General features: G+C 44.4%; 1 protein-coding gene across 7 annotated transcripts in view; it reads right to left on the bottom strand.

Annotated features, from left to right (window-relative positions):
- Window positions 1–21202, bottom strand: part of CCDC141 (coiled-coil domain containing 141) — a 191334-nt gene that overhangs the window by 57228 nt on the left and 112904 nt on the right. For all 7 annotated transcript variants that reach the window (XR_007243634.1, XM_048486091.1, XM_048486086.1 and 4 more), the window contains 5 exons: window positions 15547–15719; window positions 12563–12704; window positions 9511–9630; window positions 8454–8645; window positions 5453–5629 (listed from right to left, as the gene is read on the bottom strand). Coding sequence is in view for 6 of the 7 variants with exons in the window: in XM_048486091.1 (XP_048342048.1) it covers window positions 5453–5629; window positions 8454–8645; window positions 9511–9630; window positions 12563–12704; window positions 15547–15719 (804 nt within the window). In the remaining variant the exon portion in view is untranslated. The remainder of the gene's footprint in view (window positions 1–5452; window positions 5630–8453; window positions 8646–9510; window positions 9631–12562; window positions 12705–15546; window positions 15720–21202) is intronic.

Here is a 21202-nt window from a genome sequence, read left to right as displayed (position 1 = left end):
AGACTCACCTGTGGTTCTCTATGGAATATGGCATAAAGTGGGCTTTGAATCTCGACAGAGCCGCCAGCTCCGACACCCTTCTTGCCGATGTGATGGCTACTTTTCAGGGAAAATGATTTTCATTCTAAGATTGTCTATTTTAGAAGTGTATGTCCATGATGGGTTCAAAACCTGAGAGAAGGCTGTAAGCGGCATGCAGTACAGTATGTATGAATCTCCATGTGGGGAAATGGACAATGTTGCACTGAAAGCTTACACCTTTAAGCGTAGCGCCCCTCAAGAACCTAATAATGTGTGGGTGACTCAGAAAGTTGGGTAAGTATCTAATTTAGGGGACAACGGAGGAAGTTGCTAAAGCTGCTACTTGTCTCCGAAAAGTAAGTTAAAGCTTCCTGAGACCTTTGATTCCAGTCCCCTCCTGTAAGAATCCAAGAATATCTTTAGACGACTGGAGTGAGTGGGGGATACTTTCTTCCTCCGGTAGCACCATCTTACAAAGGCGGCTTTCCATGAAGGTATTGTATATCTGTCGCTTTAGTAGATGCCTTTCTCTGGATGCTAGGATGCGTGCTTCCATGACTGCCTGGCTGTAATCTCCTTGAGAACTCTAAAAATCGCCGTTCAACCTCCATGCGGGTCCAAGCTCAATGTGACGTTCTGGGTTCCGATGTACTATTGGACCCTGATGGAGTAGATCTTGTGCAAGAGAGGAGAGGCGAAGTGTGGTTTTGGAAGCATCGACATCGCTTAGGAATGTTTGCAAACCAAGCGTCTCCTTTGGCCACCAGGGGCCACCAAAGTATGATCTCCGCTCTCTCTTCCCTGAAGTTTTCTGTTGCTTAGCAATCTGGGTAGCAATGGAAAAGTGAGGGAAAGCAGCGTAAAGAATTCCTCTCGGCCAGATGGACGATAAGGCGTCGCACGTTGTTTCTGCCTTCGGATGGCTGGAATCCGTAGGGACATGAACCTGGGCAACCGATTGTTCTGATAGGAAGTGCAACAAGTCCATCACTGGATGTCCTAAGGTTTGGGATGTACGTCAAAGTGAAAAAAAATCTCCTTCTTCAGTTGCCACTCTCCTCGGGTGAATGTATTGCCTCGCTCAGCCAAGTCCGGCTTTGGATGTTTAAGCCAGAATCCCTTTATGTGTTCACTTTCGAATAGACAACATATCGCAGGTTTCTCCGCCCACTGAAATAGCAAAATGCGGCTTCCCCTCTGGATGCGTCCCTGGACCTGGAGCCGCCCTGTCTGTTCAGGTAAGGTTCTTGGCGCAAGCGACAAGTTGATCCGTCCGATCGTGACTAGATTATGGGACCCCTTTGCAGTAGATGTTGAAAGAGATGTTGCAATGCTAGTCTGGATCGCTCTTAATTCCAATATGTTGATATGAAGCTGCTAATTCCCTTCTTGGACCTTCATACACCCCTGAATGGGAATACTGTCCAGTGTGGCCCCCCATCCGGTCAGGCTTGCATCCCCGAGAAGATCTGTTTGAGGTGGAGCTGGATCCAAAGGCAAATATGGTCCTGCCACTGGACTGAGGGTTGCAGGCTGTCTTTTGTCCACCATAAGAGGCTGGCAATTCTTTACCACCGCTCTTGGCACTGTTACCTGTCTGGCTCTGATCCTGTTGGTTAAAATGAGCTCCTGGAATGGGATCGGATAAATTTTTTGTAGAGGTCTCGGCTCTGAACCTTCCCCATTGAATAGCTTCCGGAGTAGGCTACTAGTAATCCCACTCAGGCTGGCTAGGGTTAACTTACTGGGCAGCTGTCTCTGGAACACCACTTGACCTGAATCTTGTCTCTGCCAGGAATCTTTTGTTTCTCTGGAAGTGGCACGCAAAATCTTGCAGGGACAACTTGGGTGAATTGTCTATGAGGGAAGCCATAAGATGTTCCAGTTTCCTCTGGTGGAGGGTTTGAGAGAGCTCTTTTCCTCCTGAGTTGATCTGACAAACCCGTGTTCCTCCAAGGTCCTGGATGAGTCCTTTGGCTGTCCAGTAAGGCTTGTAGGTAAGAGTCCGGACCTGATGGATGATGTCGCTCTAAGTGGCAAGGTGTAGTTCTGATCCCCTTTTCCCTTAACACCTCACCACAAGATTGACCTCCTGTAGGACCTTTGGAGAACACTCTCTCGTGGGCGGTGCATAACCCGAAGGGGAGAGCCCTCCTGAACTGAAAGTGATCCTGACTCTACCCCTAAATCTTTAGAAATTCATGCGATGACTTTGGAAGTATTGGGATGTGCAGGTAGGCCTCTGATAGATCTTGGCACCGAGGGTAGAGGAACTCTCAGTGAGGTTGTAAGGAGTCGGCGATGGATCTTAAGATTCTCCATCCTGAAAATGTTTTAACTTTTTACAAACTGATTGACGATACTTTAGATCCAGGATGGGGTCCATTCTCTCCATTTTTTTCTTGGGGAACAGTGTGAATAGGACTGGAGTAATAATTCCCCTTTTTTTTTCCCTCTGTTCGCTTTGGAACCAGGCTCCAGCAGCTTCCGGATCTTTAACAAAGTGGGAGATGGCCTGTAGCTTCCCTTTGATCTTTTCTGGATTTTTTGCGGGAGAGAGGGACAAATAGGAACCTGCTGGGTGGTAGGGATCGCTAACTCTATTAACGCGGTCTCCTGAGGATACTATATCTCTAGGGGACCAAGCATCTGTTTTGGAAGACCTCCCACATCTTTTGGAGACAACTTAGGAGTCTTCCCCACCCTCTCGCTGTTGGCGTCAGGCTTTGAGTGTTACATGATTCTCCCTGAAAGGATGCAAGGTCTATTGCCTTGTTGTTTTCTAGGTGCAAAACCCCTCTTGAATGTGGTTGGGATGCGACTCTGGATTCCAGTAAGTGTCGCCTGGAAGTCTCCTCTCTTGCCTTGGCTGAAACTAGGCTGAAATGTTTGACTCTGATAGGGTCGAAAATTGGTGCTGGAACTTGTTTTCCTGTCAAATTTGCGAAAGGACTTAGGCAAATGTTTTGGTTTTTCCTTGGGGTCTACCAGGAAATCATTGAGCTCATCTCCGAACAGTTTCTGTCCCTGAAAGGCACACTCAGACACCAGGGCTTTAGATTTCCAATCTGTCTGCCACGCTCTTAGCCATAGGAGTCTCCTGGCAGCTACTGATGATGCCATAGCTCGAGCTGCAAAGGTTACTGAATCTAAAGTGGCGTCAGAAGCAAAGCATACTGACTTTAGCATTCTGTTAACTCCCTCGATTGATCTAGTTTCGCTTTCTGGTAACAGTTCTAGCACCTTCCTTGCCCAGGCAATGGAAGCCCTACAAACTATGGAAGCAGTGGCGGAGGCTCTGATAACCATAGCCATGGCTTCATGGGACCTTCGACATAATTGGATCTGCCACGTCTGTCTTGCAAGATCCTTAATCTATCCTCTACCGTCCTTGGAAACTGCCCCTGTGGACTGTAAAGCCATGCCCACCCGGCCCGTCTATGATTGGCACCTGCAAAATGTCATTGGCATAAGATGGCAAGGCATACAAAAGTTTACGTGGAAATTAGGACACCTCCTGTTTGCAGTCGGTTTGTCCCATTCATTTTGTGACCTGCGTTTCAAAATATTCAGGAGAAAGGGAACACCTTTTTTTTAAATGTGTGCTTTGGAGGGGAAATACCTCCCCATCTCCCTTGTGCAGGGAGTGGAGACTTTCTCTTGGAAGTTCCTTCACCACTCTTAGCCTCGCCTTAGATGTAAAGGACAGAAACTTTGCTTTGGACAGTAGATATTGATAGTCCCTCATTTTTTAAAGGAGACGAAGAAGATTGTTCTGTGACCTGAATTTTCCTCCCAACTCTTCCAGGTCAGATAAGACTTCCCCCCTCCTCTCTGCTCTGTGATTCCAGCATCCAGAGGAACTCATGCCGGCACCAAGGGCTGGAGCTTAATCTACCAGAGTTTTAAGGGCTGCTTTGGTTTTGCCAAGTTAAGGGAGTTAAGGATCTTTTGTTCTCTCTGCTATTGGCAGCTGGTATTACTTGCCGCATTAGGAGAGGTTCTCGCTGGAGCCTATTGGGCTGGGGACTGGAGGGGCTGGTAAGTACCCTGCTCCCCTGTAAAAGTGCCAACATCTCTTCTCTCATAGAAGCTTTTTTTTCCTGTTGGAAGGCCCCCCCTTATAGCAGTAACTAAAAATCTCGGATTTAAAGATCCCTTAGTGAGAGCTTACCCTGCGTCCTGGACCTCTGTCATCGTCTGAGGGTCCTCTGACGGGGCTTGCCTGACTCTCCTCTAAGCCCTGGCCTGGGATAACAAGGCACTCGCGGGCCCTTCTGGAGCAGATCCGGCTCCGTCGTGATCTGCGGCTGGCCATCTTCTTGGCGCTTAGCCTCTTTCTTTTGGCGCGAAACAGGTCCTTGCCGGCTGCGCTCTTTTTTTCGCGGGGTCTTCCCGGTCAGCTGCCGCTGCAGAGCGAGCCCTCTCTAGGCTGCTGTCTTCCTCTCCGACTGTTTGCTGGCGGTGTTTGGCGGCAGTATGAGGCTTGATGCCATCCTCCTCCTCGGAGGAGGAAGCACCAGAGTATCTTCTTGCGCGGCATCGGTATTGCTGCCGCTTGTCTCCCGCCACTCGCTGCTTGCCTGCAATGAAGGTTGCTGAGCAGAGCGAGGGGGCCGCCTGAATCTCTCTAGGCAACAGACGCTGCCTCTCTCCTTCCCTCCGAGGAGGGATTTCAAAGTTAAAAAATAAAAATAAGAATACAACAGTGGCAGTAACAGCCACTGCGACTGCACTCCCTTAAGGCAGGGAACAAACTGGCGGAAGGAGGAGCCAGGCAGAGACGGAGGGATCCTGGGAAGAATTTCATTTAATCCCTGCCTCCCTGATTGGTAGATTAGCAAGACCCAGATGTTCCCAATCGCTCAATGGAGAACCTTACAGGGTTGTCATAAGTTGGCTGTGACTTGATGGTATTTTACACACACAGGAGAAGTCCCTAGCACACAGAGACTCCGGCCTTCCCAGCTGGTGGCCCAGTTTTGCTGTCCAACTGACAGGTACTTAATCATTCAGATGCTATGATTAGAAGTAATAAGCTGTGTGTTCTTCCAGCCCAAATCTCTTCTCTAAATCTCCCTTCTTGGAATTCTCAGCCATGGCCCCTTTTGTCTACTGCTGGCATTCACATGCTTCTCTGTTTCCCCAACTGCTCTTGCTATTAAGTAATAATGACACTTGCTCTTGCTATTAAGTAATAATGACACTGCTCTTGCTATTAAGTAGACCGCCCTCCGGGGGAGGGCGGTCTATAAACCTAATAAATAAATAAATAAATAAATAAATAAATAATAAATAATGACACATTTGCATATATGCATTTTTGCACATTTGTGATTTGCAAACATTTGGAAAAGGATGACACCAAGATCTTTATTTCCTTTGGTAGTCCTGGATGCTAGAGTCAGCAGTGTCTCAGTGACAGTCTCACCATGTTTACTAAATTTAAAAAGTCGTGTCCCATATCTTGAGCGGAAAGAATCTTCTTTAAGACCATCTGCCACTGCATTTCAGCTGACTGCATCAAAGTCTCATTTTTAGCCTCGATGTCTTCTTGCATAGGCTCGGATGTATAGAATTCTTTCAGCTTCAGAGCATCACCACCAATCTAAAGGGACAGAATTAAAGAAGACATTTAGCTGGGAGTTCTAGTCTGTAAAGTCTTTGGGCTATTCCGCATGCTCAACGATCTCCTGATTTTCTTGACAGCCGATCCATAAGCATTGGAATTGGGTTGGGCACAGTTGTTCCACACATCTGCCTTCCCTGTGTATTTTTCCAGTCATGGAGTCGGTTTATTTTCTTCTGCACATGCCTTCAAAAATGAGGATTTTTGAGGAAGGATTGTGGAGCAAGAATTCTATCTAGCCCAGCTCAGTTACGGTTTAAAAGATGGGTGAAGAAAAGAATACCCAAGACTCAGGTTTTAAGAGAAAAAAAATTATTTTTACTGTGTAGATCCAATATCTAACACAGGGTGAGCTCTCTCTCTCTTTCTCTGAGAAAGTCACACCCAACCAGACAAAAGACCTCTCTTCTTATACCCTCAAAAATGCACACATCATGATTTCCTTACATACATACCCTTCACCTTAAAATCAAATTTGCTAGTTTGACACAAAGTTGGAATTTTTCCTCTGCTCTTTGGTTGGTTTGTCCTTTTTATAAATAAGGCAATAAAACTAATTCCAGCCTTCCTGGTTTCAATCAAGATAACCAGGGGACTATGTCCAAAGATAAACTTCAGCAGGATAACATGATTTCACATACACCTTATTTACTAAAAAGGTGAAAATGATTGTAACAATTATTTATGATATTTGGTTTCCCTAGAATACATCCTATGCATACCTTTCATATTCACTATCAGTTCAGAGTTCATTAAAATATAGAAAAACACATTTTAACTATCTCATTAGATTTATCTCTCTTCTAACCTTTGACATCTTCATTTCTGTGTTTATTAACTTAGTCCCTCTTTATCTAGCTGAGGATGCTTTTAGGTCTATAAGACATGCTCCATCTCACATCTTGTAGTCCTGTACCGGGATGTTATACATTCCTTAGTGATATGATAAGATCTTCCCTGCTTTGTAACTTTGCTGACCAGTTATTTTTACAATTGAGAGAGAGACTCCTTGATTTTCAGTTTATATAGATCCCTTATTCTTTTATATCAAATATAATATTCAAGCCTATTTTCCTGTTCCCATAGGATACTTCATCATCACTGGTGTTATAGCACTCCTGTCTTTTAAAAAAGGCACTAAAATATCAATATATCACTGGAGAATTATAACAATAGGCTAGGCAGATTCTCTGAATTCCACTTTTCATTTTTTTAAAAAAGCAAGTTTCCAACACTTCCTTGAGGAAATGTGCCTTTTTCTTTATATCATGAAGGAAATGTCTAGACTTACTATAGCTACAGCATGGAATTTGAAGTACCTGCCTGCCTATTGCGACAATGCTGCCTGCCTATTGCGACAATGCTGCAGCAATAGATTGATACTTTAGTGCCATTTTAAATAAGAAAAAGGAATGACTAATCTTCAGGGTGTGGGTGGAAAAGAGGGAGAAATTGACCACAGCTGTCCAATCATGAAAAAGTGGGCTGGAGGTGGGTAGGAGTGAGTGGGGCAAAGGCAACTGACAGGACCATTATGCTATTACGGATTCAGTGAAAAAAGTTATTTAATGCTCTGTTCTGTCTAAGAAAAGAATTGTATATCTTCAAAGTATGGCACAGGAAGCGTAGCAACAGGGAACTACCTGATTGGCTGTGGCCTCCAGCACTCTGATTGGTCAAGTATGATGCAGAGGTTAACTCCTTGTCAGTACAATCTGAGGGGAAGTTAACTCCTTGTCAGTACAATCTGAAGAGCTTTTGGTCTTGAATGTTCCTGCTGTTAAGGGCTATTTGTCTTAACTGAGTAAAGACGAAATATCTCTGAGGGAATAGTTCTGTCAAAGTGTGAAACAGGAACTATTGTTATCAGCCTAAGTGCTAAGAGAAAGCAATTATACACAGACCAGGCATACTGGAGGGAAAGGTTTATTGTAGGGCCAAGGAGAATAGTTATATAAACCAGGATAGGAATATCTTCTGGGTAGAGAGGAGTTCCAGTGTACCAGTATAAGGAATCTGCTTTAAGTTTACCTCAGTGGACAATTTATGTTTTATTTTTGAGGATTTTTTCTAATGGGAGGGCTGAGTGAGGGTACAGTGGATAAGTACTTAGCCCCGTGTTGGCGAACCTATGGCACTCCAGATGTTCATGGACTACAATTCCCATCAGCCCCTGCAAGCATGGCCAATTGGCCATGCTGGCATGGGCTGATGGGAATTGTAGTTCATGAACATCTGGAGTGCCATAGGTTCGCCACCACTGATTTAGCCTATGTTAGGACCCCTGTGTGAGAAACCATAAGCCAGTACCATCTAAAATAAAGGAACTGTACAACCTGAGTAATATCTATGAAACCAACATCTAAGCTGAACTATAACTGAATAATCTTAAGTGTTGTGCTGAAGAAACCAGAAATTCTAAACCTCTGTGCCAAGCCCTTGTGTAATTAATGTATATATTTCTTTTGCCTCCTGCCTTAATTCCCTCATCAATCTCCAAGTTGTTATTCCTCCCTTTCCCATCTCCTCTGTCTGTTAAATAAATCTATGTTACTGTTTAAATTTTCTTCTGCCTCAGTATATTTATTTTAGTGTGCCCAGAAACTGCCACAGAGTTTTATTGGCCTATCCTCCTTCTCCCAGGTACCTCAAAGATACCTCCCCAGGCAGTCAAGGTACACACATAGAAAAGGAGTGAAGGGTGAATGAAAACTTGGTTGAGCTCAAGGAGGATCCCTCCATATGCAGGCACTGAGGAGGCAAAAGGAAGGACACTTTCCTTCTTTAAAAAGTACATAAATACCTCATTTGATGACTTTAAAAATGTTACATAAGGCTTCAGGATTTCCAGTTTTAAATTAATATTTTTGTTAAGCATTGCCAGTTCTTCATTCAGAAGCTTCGTTTTGCTAGAAAAAGCTTCTACTTCTGTAGTTTCAAATTCTTCCATCTCCTTAACAATTCTCACAGCTAATTCCAGCTCATGTGCCATCTCCTGAAATAATATAAACAAAAGAAAATAATATGTAATGGACATATTTCTAACAAACTGCCAAGCAATGGACAATTCATTTATTATATACTAACATAACTCTTATCAAAAAATGTAGCACAACGAGCAAAATTGTATCTTGTTTATGGGATTTTTATACTGCCCTTCCCTTCTGGCTGCGGGCCGTTTTCAACATGTATAAAATATGAAATGTACAATTCCTCACCAAAATTCTAGATACTATCAATAAGGACTGACACATTTTTAATAACTAAGTTTTAATTAATTTGTACAAGCAAATGATTTAAAAAAATTAAGAGGACAGCAATGAAAACTACTCATTATATGGTTTTAAAACAGTGTTTCTCAACTTTTCATATCTTACATCACACCAAGCAGTCCGTCAAAGAGTCTGGGTCTCACCACAATAGAAACAAAAAAGCCTACTTTTCCAAGGAGGAATATTTATATGGTTACAAGCATTTCATTATTAGTAGTAGCATGCTGAAAGTTCAGTCTAAGAATCCAGGGCAGGGAGGGTTGGCGGGAGAGGATATGCTGCACTTATGGGGGGACGTGGGGACTGAGAGAGACCAAATTTATAGTTGTTCTGAAAATTCTGACCCATTGGCAGTAAATATATGACACATTGAGAACCGTTTTAAATTTATATGAAAGTTACTTAATCTTAACTTTTCATGCACTATTTTTCTGCAATCAAATTTAGGATCAAGCTAGATGAAATAATCATTTTCTTACCATGAATTTTAACAACTTCAGTCACATGACACACACCCTAGTTCAGATTCTGATTTTCTCTTTGTAGACAGGTTAAGTTGAAAACAATTTATAAGAAAAGGCATTTTACCTTGGTTTGATTTGCCAGTTCTAAATATTGGTTCATAACTTTCTCTGATTCAGGTGCAGATGATCCAGGATTCAATCCAACTGAGACTATCGGACTAATGTTTTTGATCTGTGTAGATGCCTCATATTGTAAACAAATAAGGAACGTTAGTTGAAAACATTAAAAATACTTATTTGTGGACAACCAACTGAGCTTTGTTATTAGCAATGGCATGAACTGTTGTCTCCTATTTGTCAAATTTTACTTTAGAACCCCTTTGGCACAGGAATCTGCCTTCGTGTATTATTTAAAATGATAGCCATGTGATGTAATGGTTAGAGTGTTAGATTAGGATCTGGGAGACTTGGATTCAAATCCCCACTCTGCCATCGAAGCTTGCTGGGTACCCTTGGGCCCTCACACACTTTCAGTCTAACCTACCTCATAATATAAAATGAAGAAGAAGAAGAAGAGGAGGAGGAGGAGGAGGAGGAGGAGGAGGAGGAGGAGGAGGAGGAGGAGGAGGAGGAGGAGGAGGAGGAGGAGGAGGAGGAGGAGGAGGAGGAGGAGGAGAAGAAGAAGAAGAAGAAGAAGAAGAAGAAGAAGAAGAAGAAGAAGAAGAAGAAGAAGAAGTTTGGACTTATTCTCCACCTTTCTCTCCTATAAGGAATCTTGAAGTGACTTACAAACTCCTTTCCTTCCTCCCCCCACAACGGACATCTTGTGAGGTGGGGGGAGCTCAGAAAGTTCTGAAAAAGTGTGATAAGCCCAAGGTCACCCATCAGTGGTGTAGCTAGAGAGTACGGGGGGGCTGGAGCACCAGGTGTCACTTGCTTCTTGCCCTTCTTAGGACTGTGCTCCCCCAACTGCTCCCATGGAGTTCGGGACAGGGCACAATTGAATGCCATGTGGAGATTGGTGAGGCAATGGCAAGGGCCCAATTGAACTTAGCCTCCATGTGGAGATCCAAGTGGCAAGCAGCAAGGGGCCTGTTTGAGCCTGGTCTAAAGCCTGGAAGCCTGCAGCTTAGAGCTAGATCCAAGCCTGGCTGAGGCCAGGCTCAAATGGACCCTTGCTGCTTCGATGCCCATGTGGAGATCAGGCGTGGGACCAGCCAGCTGGCCCCACACCCAACCTCCACATGGAATTGGGGGCAGGCTGGTCTTGTTCCCAACCTCTATGTGAAGGTTGGGGGCTGGGTGAGCCCCACTCTCTGGTACACTGGCAAAGCCCTGGGTACCATTTTGACTTGCTATGCCCCTGGATTTCATGTGTAGGAGAATGGAAACAAATCCAGTTCACCAGATAAGAATCCACTGCTTATTTGGAGGAGTGGGGAATCAAACTCAGTTCTCCAGATTAAAGTCTGCCAGTCTTAACCACACTAGCAGGAGGAAAGAAAAAAGACGTAAGAGTTAATGATTTTTTAAAAAGAATGTGTTATCGATATTTCATTCCACAAAATGTCTTCATGAAAAGGCTGCCTTCGGATTTACATAATATACATTTTAAATTCCGCATAATTACATGTCGCGAAAATACTTGTGGAAGCGCACACACGTTATATTCATTACAGTGGAAACAGAAAAGACATGAACTATTGGGCTTTAGACATGACATTATATAGTGGCTTGGATACCATGATAAATCGCCATTCACTTACTGAAGGGATTTTTATTAGCAGGACTTCCTGGCCACCCTTTTCTAATGCAGTCCCAAATGAATGCCAGAATGCTGCTCCTGGGAGACAGAGGAACCCCACCACCCACCCATGATCAGCATGGGATCAGTGTTCCACAGCAAGTGGCTGAACTCAGCAAAAACAACCAGTCCTGGCAATGGAAGAAGTTGACTGCAGGATCCAACCCAGACCAAGCCCTACAGGAAAGGTTGAGGGACTTGGGAATGTTGAAGAGGAGGTTGGGAGGGAACATGATTGCTCTCTTTAACGCCGTTTCCCCACTTTAAAAAATAACGCTGAGGCAAACAGCGCTCCTTTGAATCGCAGCTTTTGAATATGAGGTCTGACTCCCCACCGCAGCTTGTTTTCAGAAAGGTGCTGGACCGCCCAGCAGCAGAAAAGACGCGCGCTGAGGAGGAAGGAGAGCGGCAGAATCGGGGTCGCTGCGTTGTCACCGCTGAGGAAGTGGGGAATGCAGCAGGCCCCCGGATTATTTGACGAGAGGAGCGTGCAACAAAAGGTGAGTGGGGAAACGGCCAAAGTATCTGAAAGGCTTTCACTTAGAGGTGGTCAAGGAGCTGTTCTTGTTGGTAGCAGAGGATCCGACTTGCAATAATGGGTACAAAGCATGGGCAGAAAGGTACCGGCTGGATATTAGGATTTATTTTTTTTTTACACTAAAAGTAGTGTAGCTGTGGAATCAGCTGTCTAGGGAAGTGGTGAGCTCCTCGTCACAGGCAGTCTTCGAGCAGCAGCTGGACAAACACTTGTCAGGGATGCTCTAGGCTGATGCTGCATTGAGGCAGGCTGTCAGACTAGATAGCTGTAGGATTCTATATATAGTCTTTATGAGGAATATGAATTCATTCCTACAGCACATTTTTTAAATGCATCTAAATTAGTTAGCTGTGTCTTCTAAATGCCAGAGACAATTTTAGCACCAAATAGATTTTACAGAGGTATAATGCTTGCGGGGAGCTGCAGTAGAAAATACGTATTTCGATAAAAATGGATAGTGAACTCTGAAAAGATATTTACAGATCTCGTTCCGAAACCCACAACACTACGCTACCTTTTCCTTACCATTTAATTCATCGGGTCTCCCCACCCAATGACTTTCCTTTAACATAACCTTTGTGGCTTCAAAACTCCATAAAGGTTCTCTCAGTTAAAAACAATGGACTTTTGAAACAAGCCTTTTCCACACTCAGACTCCATTTATATAGTCAAACGCCATTTATAGCTGGGGGTCAACCAAGAAATTCCACATGAGGCAGGAAATAGAAGATGAAGGGAGGAAGGAAGCTGAGAAATAAGGAAGCAGTGACGCCCTAGAACAGCAGAGTGGGTAGCTGCAGACATGTATTAATGAAAACGTATGTTATCAGGTACCTTTTGAAGGTAATCTTCTAAATTGGTAGTTAACTGCCACTTTTTTGAGGCACGTTCTTTGTAAGCAGGGCACTGTCCGATCAAGAGATCTATTCTGTTCTGAATGCAGTCTACCATCTCCTGAATTCCAGTAAAACAAGAACTGTAGATGGAAACAAACAAAAGGCTTATTGTAAATAGTTCAACCAAGTTCTAGTTCTTAAGTATAACGCTAACAAATATTGGCCTCTTAAAACAAACTAGTAAGGATGATAATTAGTAGAAAAACAAAGACTCTAGACTGTGTAGCTGTAGCAGATTAAGTTCTAGCATTTTGAGTTCTTCAAACTGATAACAGACGTCATCATTGGTAGTACAGGGCCACTCAAGAGATCTGTTACTGGATCTCTTGTGTACTTTTAAAAAATCGGGAGCACTGTGACTGGTGGGAAGGGGAGGAGGTTCCCCTTGCCATTTTTACCAGTTTACACTATCTTCACACACTCTCTCTTGTGACATTTGCTCCATGTGGGGGAAAACTAAAGTGGGACAGTTATGGCAAGGGAAATGTTATTTTTGACCACCCCGTTGTATATTGGAATAGGCAAAGACTGGCATTCAAAGAAGAAGAAGAGTTTGGATTTATACCCCCTTTTCTCCTCTGTAAGGAGTCTCAAAGCGGCTTACAAACTCCTTCCCTTCTCCCCACAACAGACACCTTGTGAGGTAGGTAGGGCTGAGAGGTCACCCAGCAGACTTCATGTGGGGGAAACTAATTCAGTTCGTCAGATAAGAATCTGCTGCTCATGCAGAGGAGTGAGGAACCAAACCTGGTTCTCCAGATTAGAGTCCGCTGGTCTTAACCACCACACCAGCTGAGATAAGAACAACTAGTAGGAGGCAGCAAGAGGGGAGTTAGATAGGCTAGTAAGGTGAGCACCATGTCTTCCATTGAGTGTCATTTCTTGTCTGTATGTCTTTCCAGGCTGATACTCTTGGGGCAATATCCTCCTCCTCAAAAGTTGCTCTCTCTCTTTCAGCTAGTCACGTAGGTAGGACAAATGGCCCTTTCTGTACAAACCTTCTAAAACATTTTGAGGCAGGACATACAATGTTTCCTCCATGGAGTTTCGCATTGTTTTTACCCTCAACCATTTTATTTCCGGTTTTTAATGAACCCCCTTTAAAACGATTCTCTGGCTGAAATATTTTGAAAACGCCTTCAGTTGCTGTGCGATCTTTTTATTATTTCCCCCATACTTCTCTGCTTCCCTGAACTTCCTCCTCAGTGCCATTTTCAGAGCTCACTCAGTCCCCCCTCGCCTGTTTATTTGCAGCATTTAGCTGTTTGTTCTTTTATTGGGGGGGGGGCGGGAATCTTCAAAGTATCGAGAATATGAGGAATATAGAATGCAGCTTGAGGCTGTGAAGCACTGAAGCATCAGTTCAACACACAACTAAGAAATAGGGGGAAATCACATAATGGCGATGAGGAATCGTTTTGAGGTGGTGGGTGCAGCGATAAATCATCGTAAAGGGGATTGAAAACATTTTGGAAACGTTTTAGGAGATTGGTGCTGAGAGGACCCCTATTTCTCTGCTCTTCATTATCGAGTAAACCTTTATCTATACTTTCATTAGGTTGCACACCCTTGATGTGTTAATTACTGCCAACGTTATGACCTTCATAACACAGGATGCATACATCTTTTTTTTTTAACTTAAGTACAGAACCACTCAAAAATAAAATAAAAGGAGATTTAGTCCCGTATTTCCTGCTTTTTTTATTTTTGTCTGGTTTGGCCTTGAGTGAGGAAACAAATAACAAAAAAATGTATACGACAGCAAATATATCAAAACCTTCTTCTGACTTATATCACAGCTGGAAAAGGATAAAATACAAAACAACTTGTATTTCTTGCCGTGGAACTGTTTTCTCTGAAGAGTTTACGTTCTTCTAGAAAATTATTTATTTACAATAAATATTCCCTGTGTGTTTTTAAACAGTTTTTAAACAGTTTTTTTTAAAAAAAAACTTTTAAAATGTTGATTCAAATAGAAACCAGGCATGTCAGTTGCCAAAGAACTGACAATCATTCTCAACATTTTAACTTCAGGGTCCTGATGTATAACAATACAAATGCTCAAAGCAGTCCTCTTTATCACATAAAATTAGGATTGGGAAATTACATATAAAAAGAAAATTAAATTGGACACTCAGTTTTTACAATGGAACTTTTCTCTAGCAAAACGCTGTGTAATTAAATTGTAATACAAATCCCATTAAAGTATGACTGTTTGAACATGATCCAAACGGAAGAACTGCAGCTTTATGTTTTAAAATGTTTCATGCAATTTTATACAGGTGAAGGAACAAGCCACTGTCCAGGTTTGAAAGCAGCTTGTCTCCTTTGCAGTAGAAAAAGCTACCCCCCCCCCAAAAAAAACAAATAAAAAAATCAACACTATGGAGGCCATATTTTCTCCTGCTCCTCAATTTTTTAGGGGAGGGAGGGTTGGCAATATCCCACCAGGCCTGGTCAATTGGGAGCGTTTCCCCACTTACCTGCTGCTGCGCGCTACTCTCCCCAAGTAGCGCAGGGTCCCCCGGCACTCCCCATTACAGGGGCGGCGACAACGCAGCCGCCCCGACACTGCCGCTGTTGCGCCCCCTCAGCGCGCGACATTCCTGGCGCCTTTTGAAACGGCACCTTTTGATGACCCTGCGCAGAGCGCGGGGTCGTGGGGAAGCCCGGGCGCGCATCAGAAATGACGCGCACTGGGAGTAGCGCGCAGCAACCACTCACCCAGGTAAGTGGGGAAACGACCTGGGAACCCTGGATCCAGTTCCTTTATTTTCAATACTCCACCTGACCGCTTTCTGAAATCTTTTACTCAGATGAACATGAAGGAAAGAACTCAGCACCACCAGAGGCACCACTTTGCATTTACGAGAAAGGAACACAAAATATACGGAAGATTCTTAATTTACATACTTAACTTACCTGTGAGCACTGACTTTCCTAAGCAAGGCATATCCTTTCTGCAGGGTATCTTCTGATCCATCTTTAATTTCTTTCTGCAGTTCCTCATACTTTTGCGTCAAGATAGGCAAACTTAAATTTTCAGAGTTCAGGAGTTTTAGGGAAGCCTCAACATTTTCAAGAACATCATTGGTCTGTAGAATGAAATCATTTGCATGGCATTAATTATTTAGGAAAACCACTGAAAAGCAATGTTCCTTTGACTCATATCTACTAATGTGATACTATGCACTTTGAAACTTACAAAGTCAGGAATAATCATTTGTCTTTATTTGGCAAAGGTAATGTTGGTGTGGAAATGTGCTGCCAACTGGACCTGAACTTCTACATGCGAAAGCGTGCTCAGTGAAGGATTTCCCGTGGTAGGTTCCCTACATCTGGTGCCTTCTATGCACACCATTCTCCTTAATGGCTTGGGATCAGGAGTCAAACCTTAATGGCACAATAACTTCCCAGAATCAGTTTTCAATATTTCCACCTAAAGGATCTTAGATATCAGGGTTGTGCAAGATCTCATGCTGATTCCCTGGAGATCTAATGCCAAATCAGGGAAGATAATACTGAGGCTGAAGGACCAGTTGCCTGATTGCTTATAAGGAGATTCCTATGTCCAAATGACCACTTGGGATGCACCAATCGGACAGTCAGGATTCCAACAGCTGTTTTGGGAGGGGCCCTGAATCCAGATTCTCTCTTCCTTTTGAACATGTGATTGGTACTGTCAAAACTGAGGAATCTAGAATTTCTTTGAACCCAGAATGTTTCTCATTGTATGGCACAGAAAAAAATGTCAGCAGGGGTGCTGTAGATATGGCAGAGCTCCAGTAAGCAGGCAGACTCCAGCTGTTCCTAAAGGCATCCAATCAAATAAAAGTGGAAGCTTTCTATGCCAGCCAATCGCGTCGTTCCTGTTTCTGCCCAATCAGGGTTTAGTTTCCCTTTAACCAATCACGGCGCGTTTTTGGCCAGCCAAGTATAATTGCTCTTTGACAGCAGGCTGGCGTTGTCCTTGCCCAGCCAGAAGGCGACAAGTGGGCAGAGGCAGTTGTCTGCAAACTGCCTGCTGGGACCGCCCTCTTTGCTCGGCTGCAGCCTAGCTTGGGTCAGCCAGTCTGCTGGAGCTGATGACTGGTGTGTGGTGCCTTGCTGGATTTTTGCTGGCTGCAGTCGAGAAAGCTGGTTCTTGCTGCTGCCCCTTCTCCATCTCTCCCCCTCGCCCTTAACCCTCATCAGCTTTTTTTTTGAAAAGGAAAAACATTTCATGTTTCCTGCCATGGGAAAGGGAACCAATCGAGGCAGAGGGGTGGATGACGCACAGAGTCGAGCCCGCCCACTGAGCTTGGGTAAGGAGAGACAAACTCGGCAATGTGCAGATTAACAGCGAATCGAGCTCAGGTGCCAACTTTTTGTGGCAGCCAATAGAAAGCGAAGCAGGAAGAGGCGTGCACAGCTCATCCCGCCCTCTGAGCTCGGCTAAGGAAGAATGAGCTTGGCTGCTGTGCGGAACGACAGCAAGTCGACTTCATGAATAAAAATTCCGGCGGACACAAGTCGAGCCCTACAGAATGTACTGTAGGGTCCCAAGGAGTCTCAAAACAGCTTACAAACCCTTTCTCTTCCTCTCCCCACACCCGATATAGTAGCAGATCGGGGGGGGGGGGAGACAACCACTTTTAGGCATCACATGGGGGTGCCATTGAGCTGATCTCCCCTGCCACTCCCACCCCAAAAACACTTTTGGGTACCATACCTTTAAAATTCAGAGTTGCTAGGTTGAGGTGGCAGCCAGCTGCTTCTCCACCTTCTCCAGCCCACAGGAGAGGTGGAGAGTGAAGCGAGCTCCGCTGGCAGCCTGTCGCTCCACCAAGGATTGCCCAGCACCCAAACTCACCTTGCTCATTTGCTTTGCTTGCCACCTCTTCTGTGGGCCAAAGAAGCAGACAGCTGCCATCACTGCAACCCAGCAACCCTTTGAATTTTAAAGGTATAGTACCCAAAGGGGGTTTGTGGTGGATGGTGTTGCAGGGGGGAGTTTGGCTGGGACGACACTGGGGAGCACAGCACCCGGGGCAGCTGGCAGGATCACAGTTTGAGAGCTTGCCCTAGGTGCCATTTTCCATAGATAAGCCCTTGGTGAGATAGGAGGAGCTGAGAGAGTTCTGAGAGAACTGTGACTAGCCCAGGGCCACCCAGCAGGCTTCATATGAAGGAACGGGGAAGCAAATCCAGTTCACCAACGTCCACCACTCTTCACCACTACACAACACTGGTTCACAGCTCATGTTGTGTAGTGTCCTCTACTGAGGAAAATGAAGAGGCCCACATACCCTTTATGCTGTCCACAAAGCTCTGGATCAAAATAGCTATTTCACAGTCAAAATCCTGAACGACCGAATCTCAAGACATTTCAGTTTGCTTGCAAATAAAACACAGTCATTGTAAGTTGGCCCAGCTGACATTTTCTGTCACAAAATATGCACGTGTGTTATTTGGATTGTGACACTGTGCACCGTTAATCCACAGTGATAACACAGTTTCCATATTATCAGGTTTTTCTTTATCACAGGCAGAGTTTTCTGTCACAAATGTGAGAAGCAACTGGAATATCATCTGTCAAAAGGACAGCAGATACGGGCAAGGAAATGCTATTTAGGTAAATGTCAAGATCCAAATTATCATCTTTTTGATTTTACAGTGTAAATATTTTTCTAAGCATTGGAAAGGATTCAGGCCATGGAGGATTGGGGTGGGGGGGAAGGAGAGAAAGCAGCAAAGAAGCTCATGGCGTATCTCCCATTGTGAGGTAAATGTCTGAAAAAAGTGGTTGTGGAAACAATATGTTTTCTTCCCAGAGGCCTTTGTACGGAAGAAGTCATACAAATCCAAGAAGGCTAAACACAGAAATGCAATGATGAGTTTTTCTCCGCTTCCTTTGAGAGAGAAGGCAATTGCTGTGTAGGAAGTGGGTAATTGTGCATAAACAACACTGTATGCTTCCATAATTTCCTTGTCGTTTCATCCTGACTGACGAAAACAGTGTTGCGCTTCCCTGTAACTGCTGTTTATCGAGTTGTCCTCTGTACAGCCGCATGTTGGAAGCATGCATGCACAGGTTTGCCGACAGAGAGTATTTCCTAGTTTCTAGGAAGAGGAGAGCCCCCTCAGCCCAGCATTTCTGTGCAGGTTCCTCACAGAAATGGAGTGTGCCTGAAGGCAGTGGCGTATCTGCCTAGGGACAAGGGGTACCCTTGTCCCCGGGCGCCACTCTTCTGGTCACGGGGTACCCTTGTCCCCGGGCGCCACTCTTCTGGTCATGGGGGGGCGCAAAATTGGCCCCCCACATGACCAGGAAGTCCTGCTGACTCGTCATTTTTGCGTGCCTCGACCCCGTCTGAGGCACGCAAAAACAACGAGGCAGCATGACTTCCTGCTGCCTCTAAGCGCCCTCGCCTTCAACCCCACTCTGGACTCCCCCTCCCTCCCCCCCTGCCGGCTGGGCTCCCAGCCGGCAGCCTGCAGTCTCTTGTGACCTCCCCTCTGGGCAGGCCAGAAGAGACTGCAGTCCCGGCCTGGGAGATCTTCTTTTATAAGCACTGAGAAGGGGCATGGGGAGCAGGAAGTCCCACCCCTTCCTGCTCCCCAAGCCCCACCCCCTGGGACCCCAGCCGGCAGGGGGAGTCTGGGAGGGAGGTGGGCACCCTAGACCTTGCCCATGTCCACGGTGGCATGAGCAGGGGTCGAGGACAGTGGGGGTGGAGCCTGGGGGCAGGGGGGGCAGAGCCTGGGGGCGTCCTGGAGACAATTTGTCTCCGGGCGCCATTTATCCCTGGTACGCCTCTGCCTGAAGGGAAGGCACCCTTTTCCCCCACAGTTCTCTTGCTAGCCAAGTAAGACCCCCAAGAAACAATTAACATCTCTCAGAGTTTACAGTATGGAAGGAGGGAGGGAATGTGTACCTGCACAGAATACAACTCAACATACACAGTTCCAATGTGGGAATGCTCAGAAGACTGAAGACTAGCTCTAGATTAAAATAATTTAAAAAGATACTATGTGGATTGAAGTCAGAAGTCAGTCATAAATAACTGGCTCGGAATCTTGGATTTTACTGCTAGCTGGGTGTTTTGGATAATATCAGCTGCTAGAAAAAAAGACTGGATCAGCTCATCAATAGAGTAGTAATTTAACTCTTTTTGGGTTGTAAATTGTATGTAAAAAAGAGACTTCAGGTTGTTCTGAAATATAGGGGGTCAGGAACACTTCACTGAGCTTTATGGGAAACGGGAGGGATGCAAAGGCCCCTTCCGCACATGCAGAATAATACACTTTCAATCCACTTTCAATGCAATTTGAAGCTGGATATTACTGTGTGGAATAGCAAAATCTACTTGCAGACAATTGTGAAAGCGGATTGAAAGTCCATTATTCTGCATGTGCAGAAGGGGCCTGAGAACCAAACACAGCTGTGTGGAGTATGCTGGCAGGGGATGATGGGAACTGTAGTCCATAACATCTGGAGGGCCGCAAGTTTGACACCCATGACCTAGGATGATGGTTTTCCAGTGTGGACTAAGGTCAACAGAAAAAGTAATTTTTTCTGCTTTCAGGAGCTTCTCTAGATCTCAAACGTTAATATTAACATGTGTGCTTTAAAATGCTAATAATATTAATGTTATTAGCATTTTAAAACACACATACGAATTAGATCAATCTCCAGCTAAACAACAAATCCTGGATCTCATCTTTTATTTGCAGTATAAATGATGGGAAGGCCTGAGTTACTATGGCCACAATCCTAAGCACAAGTATTTGTTTTACTTCCTCGTCAATGTGCACATGGTTGGGCTGTAAGACAGAACAGTTGCAATCCGCAGTGCTCCAAAACTGCTTTGATTAATCTCAATTGGACTAGCACAGAAAAGGATGTCTCAAGATTGCTTCTCACTGAGACATGTTTTTCCACGACAGCTGCGATGCCTTTCTGAGTTGACAAGACGATCCCTTCCTATAATGCTACCATTTCAGAAATGGTGTCAACTCAACGTAACCTGATCCTTACCAACATGGCCCTATTATCCTGCTGTAGACGTTAAAAAATATCAATTCAGCATTTTGCTAACATAATCCATGCATTTGACAGGTTTCTTAAATGAAAACATAATCTGATCTTTACGTTTAAAAGACATCTTTCGCGGCATTAGTGCACTCTGATTAATAACAACAGAGAAATCTAATCCCTAATTTATATATAGCTCCAAAAATCAGCTTCAAGTTAGTTAAAATGCATCAGTAGAATAACTTTGAAATAAATATTAAATGCTGTGAAGATATATTTCTGGAAATGTGAATAATGCAGATACTCACTTTCAAGGAAGACAGTTTCATTTTAAAGTTTTCACCTGCACTAAAGGGCCATAATGCAGGAAGAAATTGCAAATAGCAGTGATGGCGAACCTTTTTGAGACTGAGTGCCCAAATTGCAACCCAAAACCCACTTATTTATCGCAAAGTGCCAACATGGCAATTTAACCTGAATGCTGAGGTTTTAGTTTAGAAAAAACATTTGGCTCCAAGGCACATGTTACTCAGGAGTAAGCTTGGTGGTAGTCAGTGGCTT

The sequence above is a fragment of the Sphaerodactylus townsendi genome, linkage group LG02 (genome assembly GCF_021028975.2).
Source record: "Sphaerodactylus townsendi isolate TG3544 linkage group LG02, MPM_Stown_v2.3, whole genome shotgun sequence".
In the NCBI taxonomy this organism is placed as follows: domain Eukaryota; kingdom Metazoa; phylum Chordata; class Lepidosauria; order Squamata; family Sphaerodactylidae; genus Sphaerodactylus; species Sphaerodactylus townsendi.
This window is presented reverse-complemented; position numbering and strand designations above follow the sequence as displayed.